Source organism: Sciurus vulgaris (genome assembly GCF_902686455.1).
Source record: "Sciurus vulgaris genome assembly, chromosome: 18".
NCBI classification, from domain to species: domain Eukaryota; kingdom Metazoa; phylum Chordata; class Mammalia; order Rodentia; family Sciuridae; genus Sciurus; species Sciurus vulgaris.
Window position 1 is genome coordinate 460,445 of NC_136479.1, and position 8,366 is coordinate 468,810.

Here is an 8,366-nt window from a genome sequence, read left to right on the forward strand (position 1 = left end):
CAGGAGACCGAATCCCAAAGCTAGGAGAGTCTAGTCTCTGCCTCAAGAGGCAAGGTACACCTCCCACAGCCCAAGGTTGTCCAATAGGGGAAGGGTAGGTCTCAGCAGGCAGTCATGTCCGAGTCGCCATGTGCATTGGAGCCCCTGGAGCAGAGGACAGGAGACGGCCATCCATGCCCAGTCCCAGACTCCTTGAGCAAACCCAGGGCTTGCCTCAGAGTGCGTCCAGGGTGCCCCTTGGGTCCCTCTCAGAGGTTGCCCCTCCTCTTCTTTCCCGTCAGGTGGAGGAAAGGGCTCCACTGCTGCTCCCTCCTTCTTTTCTGACACTGTCTTGGCCTCCTCCCTCCTCTGGAGCTACCTAGTCACCTGAGCTTCACATGACTTTGCTCTTCCATGACAAGACCAGGCTCCCCAACACAGGCTCTCTGGGGATCACCATAACAGACTCCCTAAGATAGGCTCCCTAACACCAAGGTTCCCCACAACCAGGCTCTCCAAGCCCAGACTCCCTAAGACCACAGATCCCCAAGACCATAGCTCTCCAAGACTAGGGCTTCCCTGGATGATGACCACAGCCTCCAGCCAGCACATCCCTTGTGCTGTAAGAAATAGCTTCTCCCAGACCCTTAGGAAGGTCATCCCCTGGGGCTGACCAGTGAGGACTAGAGAGAACATAGCTGTCCCTGGGACCCCCCACTTCCACTGTCTCAGAGTGAGCTGGGTCTCTCTGGTCAGTGCTCATGATGAGGGGCGGTATCCTGGTCCCCCCTCTCCACAGGGCTGCTGGCATGATAGCAGCCCAAGCTGTCTCCCAGCCTGGGGCCGCCTGCACGGTCAGCTGGTCAGCTGGGCCAGGCCAAGCAGGGAGAGAGAAGGATGGCATGCTGTTCTGGCCACAGCACCCCTCTCATCCCCCAGCCCTCCTGGGGTGTCTCTTAAGAGTGGGTTAGTGTCAGGGAAGGTGACATGCGAGCAGGAGGAAGGCAAAATGCCCATCCCCCCAAACCGTGGGCCCCTGATCCTTGACCAGCAGAAGGATCCCTTCCGTCACCCCCACTGCACAAACGAGGCAGGTCCCAGAGCCAGGTGGTACCAGGCTTCTGGGTCCAGTGCTCCCCTCTGGCTGCTCCATTTGAAAGGCAACAGTCAGAAGCCACATGAGTGTCCTCTTCTTCCCCAGGACTTCTTTCTCCCTGCTAGGGAGGCCCCAGGAACCAGCAGCTGAGCCTGCAGGGAGCCTTGATCTACAGGGTCAAGTGCAGCTCTGCCTCCAGAGTAGGCAGTGAGTACCCCTCTGACTGGAGTCACTGTGCCCAAACTGCCACCCCATACAGCTCTGGTCAAGGTGTCTTCCAGGACTCCCAGGCAGACGCCTGAGAGGGAGTCATCTGGCTCTGCCCAGCTGCGTCTGGGTTCTCCTCCAGGATGGAGTGGAGGGTCAGGTGAATTTCTGCCGGGACCTGCTGAGAAGTCGGACCCTGGGGTGTTCAGTTTTGACAGCTCCAGAGAAACTGGCATGAGGACACTGTGGGGAGGTGATTTCCAGATCCATGGTGTGCTGGGGGTTCCAAGCCCCGAGGTCCTGTCACAGGTTCTCCCAGGAGAGTGGCCGGTGAGAGGAGGTCTTTGAAACAGCAGGCAAACGCAGCCCTGGGGGCCTCCCGGGCAGCGGGGGTGAGGGCCGAGGGTGAAGATGCACCCAGAAGGCGGCGTCCAGGCAAGGTGACCAGTCGGAGGCCGCGGCGCAGCGGGCCAGGTGAGGGGCGCCCACCCATTTCGCCTCGGATTTGGAGTAAAGGAGCTCGGAGGGCGCCGGCCCGGAGAGCTGCAAGGGCGCGCTGGCTCGCTGCTTCAGCTCTGGGCCCCTCCCGGCCGGCTCCGGGGGCACCGTGTCCTGCGGCGCAGCCCGCAGCCCCAGCCTGGGTGGCCAGGCGGCTGTCAGGGGCCAGAGCCTTGACGGATGAACGCTGACGCCCCCTCACGCCGCTGCGGGGACCCGGGAGACTTGGCCGCCTCCGCGCACCCCCGCGGCAGCCTGCAGGCAACGGGGGCGGGGACGGTGCCAGGCGCCCCTCACTTGCCGCGCACCTGCGCGCCACTCAGGCTCCGCGGCACCGCGGCGTCTCCGGCGCTGCTCCATCCCGAGCCGTCCGGCGAGGCCGGTGAGTGCGGCAGGGCGGCGAGCGAGGAGGTGGGCGGGCGTCCCGGGCTGGGGCCGTTCCGCCTCCCGCGCCCCAGCCCGGTCGGAGGTCGCCGCGCCCGGAGCCCGCGCCGTGGCGCACGCGCGCGCTTCGCCGCCAACTTCGGTGGGCGCGAGGCGGCGTCGGGGGGACGCGGGCGGCGGCGGCGGTGGCTCCGGTGTCGCTGCCGAGGGACCGGCCTCAGTTTCCCCCGAGGCGTCCTCGGGAGCGGGCGGGAAGTTCGCCCCTCCGCGCGGCCTGGCGCAGACTTGGCGGGAGCCGCAGGCTCGGCTCGGCTGGCGGACGCGGGTAAGGCGGGCGGCGCTTCCCGCGAAGTTGGGGCGCAGGGCGGGCCGGGCAGGGCGCTGGACGCCGACCGCCGCGGCGCGGCTGGCCCCTGCTCCCCACTGCTATTGCGTTCGGGGTCCAGGCTCTGCCAGGGGCCACCTGGGCGCCGCCGCAGCGGGGAGACAGGCGGAGGCTGTGGGGTCCCAGCCAGCCCGCCTCAGCCAGAGAGAGCCTGGGTCCTGCTGCCCTGCCAGTCTGTGGGTGGCACTCCCAGAGTCCCGAGTGGTCAAGGGGACCTGCAGGCAGTGACCTGATGGCGGCCCAGTGCCCTCTCCAGTGAACAGTTCTGTCCAGGAAGGGGGTGCCCCGGGGTCTGTGAGCTTGCACCTGGGCACAGGTTGGGATACGCTGTATGGGGGTGTGTTCTTGTGTGTGCGGGTGTGGGTGTGGGGGTGTCTTCCCTCCGTGTACCCCGTGCTGCGTGGGTCCCTGGTGTCCTCTGGGTCCTTGTGGGTCAGCAGCTGATGAGATGGCTTCCAGAAGAGCCCCCCTCTTGTGCCTGATCTGGAGAGGAAGCACGGGAGGAACCTCTATTGTTGAGTTCAGGGGCCCAGGAGGAGCCCCAGATCCCGGCTGGGAGGTGGGGTGGGAGGCAGCACCAGTTGGCACAGCTGTGTGGCTCCCAGGGCTGGGTGATCGATGGCCCCGGAACAGCCGCCTCTGTCGCCTGAGCACTCCTATCTGTCATCCACATCTCGTGGCACGGGTGGGGGACCAGGCAGAGAGAAGGGACTGCTTTGTACCCACCGAGTCCAGGTCGGGTCTGCAGTCCCTCAGGGAGCCCCAAGCCCCTTCCTGGGCCAGCCCCCTCCTTCCCAACTTGCAGCCCCTCTCAGCCTCTGCTGGCCCACACCCAGGTCTAGCCATGCTGCCCTGTAGGGCCCCAAGCCTTTGGAAAGGCAGCTCTTCCCACTCCCTGGCCATTCCCTTAACAGAGGTAGGCAAAACATAATAGCCAACAGGAAGGAAGGCTGTGCCCAGCGACTGCCCAGTTGCCCCCAGCCCTGCCCTGGCCATCTGAGAGGCACATTGTGCCCACACCTATGGGTCCGCAACTGTGTGTGAGTCTCCGCTATGTCTGTCTGTGTCCTTGGGTGTGTGTGCTCTATGTGTGCTCTGGTGACAAGCAGCCACGTCCACTGAGCAGGGTATGGGCTGCATGTGCGTGCCAAGTGCTCTGCACATGGATGCATCCTGCATGGCGGCCTGGCCGTGCAGAGGTCGTTCCTGCAGGTGCCGAGCAAGGGTTTCTGCAGTCCTCTGCACTGTGCACACACACCCAAAGCCTGCGTGTGCACACACACGCCATGCATCCCACCCAGGCACAAGTGCTGGGGCAGTGGACAGCCCAGGTGGCAGCCCAGATGGAGTGTGGAGCAGCTTCTGAGCCAGCCTGCGTTGCAGGGTGTGGGGAGAAGAGGGTCTTGGCTGAGCAGGGCCGCTGCGGGCTTGGTCACTGACCTGCCTGAAGCCTCCCAGATGGAGCTGGGCCGAGCAGGTGGCTGTGCCGAGGGGCCATGCTGTGATGTCCACTCCCTCAGCCTGGGCTGGCCCCACGTGAGGCTGACCCCCCTCAGATCATTCCCCATGCCCACCTGACATTACGGTGGAGCATCTCAGGCGTGCAGGCACACATGCAGTGTTAACCAGACACTCGAGCCTCTGTGGTACAGGGCATGGAGCCCAGGGGCACTCTACTACTGAGCTGCTTCCCCAGCTCCTTTTTATTTTTTATTTTGAGACAGGGTCTTGCTAAGTGGCTCAGGCTAGCCTGAAATTTGCCACCCTCCTGCCTCAGACTCCTGAGTCTCTGGAATCACACAGGCATGCAACACTGCATGCAGCTGGCTTTGCTAGTTTCTGTCTCAGTGGTCTTCACCTTGGCCTCTGGCAGGGGCAGACGGCTCAACAGGGATCGGGTCTCTGGAGGGACACTAGTCACACCTGGCTTCTTTTAGTCACTTCCTGAATGCTCTCAGGTGCCTGCCTGTATGGAGGCAGGGCCTCAGAGACTGACCATTCCAGAAATTGGCCTTGGGGAGGGGGGCAGCATGTCCTTGTGGCCAGGGGGATTTATATAGGGTCACCCAGTAAAATGCAGGAAACCCAGTTAAATTTTTCTTTCAGGTACATGATGAATAATTTTTCATGTAGTTTGCAAATCAGCATAGGCCATACTTACCCTGGAAAGTTATTTGATGTCTGTGTCAGATTTGACTGGGTGCTCCATTCTCCGTTTGCTGATCTGGAGGCCCTAGTGGTCCCTGGAGAGGCATTCAGGGAGCGGAGCTGAGACCACAGGACGGAGGGGGGCAAGGGCACCTGGGCGCTTATCGTGGAGGTGGGGAGCCCCAGGGGAGGGGAGAGGGGAGTCTGAGGAACCTAGTACTGACTGCAGCCCCCTGTTTGCAGGTGTCCATGGTGCCCCAGCCTGCCCACTAGCCAGGCCACCATGTCTCGTGAGGCCGGCTCGTGCCGCATGGGCACAGGGGTGAGGGCGAGGTCTCGGAAGCCCAAGAAACCTCACTACATCCCCCGGCCCTGGGGCAAACCCTACAACTACAAGTGCTTCCAGTGCCCCTTCACATGCCTGGAGAAGTCCCACCTCTACAACCACATGAAGTACAGCCTCTGCAAAGACTCCCTCTCACTGCTGCTGGACTCTCCGGATTGGGCCTGCCGCCGCGCACCCTCCTCACCCAGGACCCGAGTGTCCACCCCTGATGGTTCTGGGGATCCCCCCAACCGTGGCAGGCAGCCCACCATGCCTGACCCCATGGTCACTGATGGCCTTTCCCGGCGCCACTGTGGTGGGGGCCCTAAGCCTGGGGCCGAGGGGTCTCCAGAGCCACTGCCCACTCTGACCAGGGCTGCCAGGAAGGGACCTGGCCCTGGTGGGCTCCTGGTGGAGTCCTGGAAGCCAGGGCTGGGCAGTGGCTCAAGAAGCATGGCCATGGGGGCTGTGGCCTCAGCAGGCCCTGAGAGCAGTGTCCCCTGCTACCCACCACCCACCCGGGGTGAGTTCCCAGAGGCCCAGAGCATCCACCTCTCACTGCTGGGTGTCAACTACCCTCTAGGCCCTGGCCTGTTCTCCTACCTGGGTCCCTCACTGGCTGCTGCTGCCCACATGCCCTTCCTGGCCTCAGCCAGTCCCCTTCTGCCCCCTGCTGCCCCCTTCCCATCCCCACAGTCCCCTGAGCAGGCTGCTCTAGCCCCTCGTCTGTACTATCCTCTGCTCCTGGAGCAAAGTCTGGGGCTGCCGGCAGGCAGGGTCAGCCATACCAACCCCTCTGTGCCCCCGAAGGGACCCCCTGGGACTCTGGCTCCTGGGCTGCTAAAGGTGCCCATTCCAGGGCTGGGGGGGACCTGGCCCCATGGCACCCCCAGGGACCCAGGGCAGGAGGGAGACCCCCAGAGGCAGCTGCCCCTGGGGAGCAGGCTGGAGCTCCTGAAGGCCTCCTCAAGCTTGGCAAAGTTCGGTTCCCAGACCAGGTGGGTACCATGGACTCTGGTTCTGGGGGTGGAGGATTCCAGAAGGGCTGGGTTGGGGGTGGGCCCTGTCCTGAGCTAACTTGCTGATTCTGCTCCAGGCCACAGAGCAGAACTGAGACCAGAGAGGATCTCATCTGTCTTTGGGGGGCTCCCAGCTCTGGGCTGGGACCTTGTTCCATTTCCCTGGGGCCCAGGGTAACACACTGGTCAGAGGACCCAAGGGTCAGGGGCTGGGGGAACTATGGGGGCTTTCTGGCCTTCTGATTGGCTCTTATTCTGCAGCCTGCCGTCAGGCTCCTCCCTGATGCTCTGGCCTGAGGACAAGGAGCTGGGTGATCCCGAGGTCCCCCTCGCCCAACAGTCACAGGCCCAGGTGCTGGGAAGCCCAGGACCTGTGGGTGAGGACCTTACCCGGGCCCTTGGCGACTATGCCAGGGTGGAACAGTGCCTGGGGCAGTTGATGCCTGTGGGGGACCTGACACCCCGACCTCTGCGGGAGCAGCTGGGCAAGATCCGTCAGGAGCTGCTCACCATCCACCAGGCACTGGAGCGGGCAGCACGGCCGCTGGACACACCGCTTGACCTCTCTGTGAAACGGGTGCCTGCCAAGGGGCCTGCAGCACCAGCGGGGGCCTGGGGACTGCCTGAGCTGGGCCCTGCAGTGGCAAGGGGGACCCCTGAGGCCCCCAGTATGCTGGGCCACACGGCGCCTGAGCCCTTCTCCGGCCACACCACCAAGTGTGAGGCAGACTCCAGTGTCCCACCCCCGGGCCTCCCCCTCCAGGCCCATGAAGACCCTGTCATTCCTGGCAGTGGCTGGGGCACTCATGTCGGGGCTGGGGGTTCCCAGACCCCTAAGGATATCCCTAGCCTGCAGAACACTCCAGGTGCTGAGCTCTGACCACAACCACTCACCCTGCCCTGGGCCCCCTGCCTGCAGCCTGTCCAGCCTGTGCATGTGGACAGACCCTGCCAGCCTGAGACTGAGGCTGTCTCTGGGGCAATGTGAGAATAGCAAGGTCATGGTTATTTATTGATCACAGTTGCAGACATTAAATAGATACTACCTTCAACACCCTGCCTGGGCCTCCTTCATTTGCTGCCCCAGCAAAAGTGCCTGGACACCCCCAAGGAAATGTCCAAGCCGGGCATCTTTGGTGGGCAGTGTCCCTGAACTCCCTGCTGGCCTCCCACCTTCCACCCCAATTCTCTTATTGGGTCCTCCTTGAGGGGCTGGCGACAGAGACAGGGCAGGATGGGAGACAGGCCTGTGTGGTCCGAGCTGCTCAGGATGATCTCACCTGCTTTCTGAGGGCATGCAGGAACCCTGAGCATCCCGCAGTCCCAGCTGGACCAGTTGGCCCTAGTGCTAGCCTCGAATGTGGTTATAAGATGCCTCTTGCATTCTGTGGCTCAGGGCTGCTCACCCCATGTGGCCTCCTCTGGGCCCCTGCCAGCCCCTGCAGCCATGATAGGCATCGGTGGCCTTCACAGCTCGCTGCCTCCCTCCCAGTGCCCGCTTGGCCTTCCAGGGTGGGGGTGGGGGCAGACAGGGAGCCCCCCAGCCATAGCTAATCACTTTTCTCCCTGGGGGGCTGGGCATGTCCTCCATGGCCACCAGGAATGCCCAGTGCAAGCTGCCTTCCAGGCGCCATTCCTGCCTATACCTGGCTGGCCAAGCTAGGACTGGGCTGGCCAGGCTAGGGCCAGTCAGAGCAGGACTCTTGACTGCTCCATTGATCGTGCTGCCTGGTGATAGCATCAGACAGCCACCCCACCGTGAGGCGTTATAGGTGTGTCTGGAGCAGGAGTGCCAGCTGGCTGGGTGAGGGGTACAGCAGGTTGCAGACCAGAGTCAACAAGTGCCAGCTGAGTACCCTCTGCCCAGACTTTCCAGGGTGGTGCCAGGGGCTGTAGGGCAGAGCCAGCAGCTATCTGAGGACAGAGGTCCTGAATCCGAGGTAGACCCAGTCTAGTCTCTGGCACGCCATGTCCACTGCACCCCAGCTCCTCATGCGGGGGCAGCCTCACAGGAGCAGAGTCAGAAACAACCTGCTCTCCTGGTTGTGTGGCAGGAGGATGACCCAGCCAGCAGGTCACCTTCCCAAGGCCCTAATGCAAAGGTCCTGCCTAGGGGCAGTGGCCTGGGGCTACCTGTTTGTGGAATGCCATGGTGGCCTCCTGGAGGGGGTTGGGTGGGGCTGAAAGGCACCCAGCCACAAAGCAGCAGTGGGAAGAGTGTCCAGGGAGAGGGCAAGGCCTGTGTGTGGGTCTGGGCAAAGGCCCAAGGCAGGAAGTTTTCAGCAGCCTGGGGACTTGGTCTGTGTTCCAGAGCTTCCTGAGCCC

General features: G+C 63.3%; 2 protein-coding genes across 3 annotated transcripts in view; both read left to right on the forward strand.

Moving 5' to 3' along the window:
• The first annotated feature begins 2,070 nt into the window (after positions 1 to 2,070).
• Positions 2,071 to 8,185, forward strand: PRR35 (proline rich 35). Of its 2 annotated transcripts, none has more exons than XM_079121671.1 (3): positions 2,071 to 2,162; positions 4,941 to 6,020; positions 6,303 to 8,185. In XM_079121671.1, the coding sequence occupies exons 2-3, from the start codon at positions 4,981 to 4,983 to the stop codon at positions 6,919 to 6,921; spliced, it is 1,659 nt and encodes a 552-aa protein (XP_078977797.1). In that variant the 5' UTR covers positions 2,071 to 2,162; positions 4,941 to 4,980; the 3' UTR covers positions 6,922 to 8,185. The 2 variants fall into 2 exon arrangements, with proteins under 2 accessions (XP_078977797.1, XP_078977796.1); XM_079121670.1 differs by lacking the exon at positions 2,071 to 2,162 and adding an exon at positions 2,379 to 2,489.
• Positions 2,339 to 8,366, forward strand: part of RAB40C (RAB40C, member RAS oncogene family) — a 62,005-nt gene continuing 55,977 nt past the window's right edge. Inside the window, exon 1 of the mRNA XM_079121672.1 lies at positions 2,339 to 2,349. The gene's annotated coding sequence lies outside the window, so the exon portion shown is untranslated. The remainder of the gene's footprint in view (positions 2,350 to 8,366) is intronic.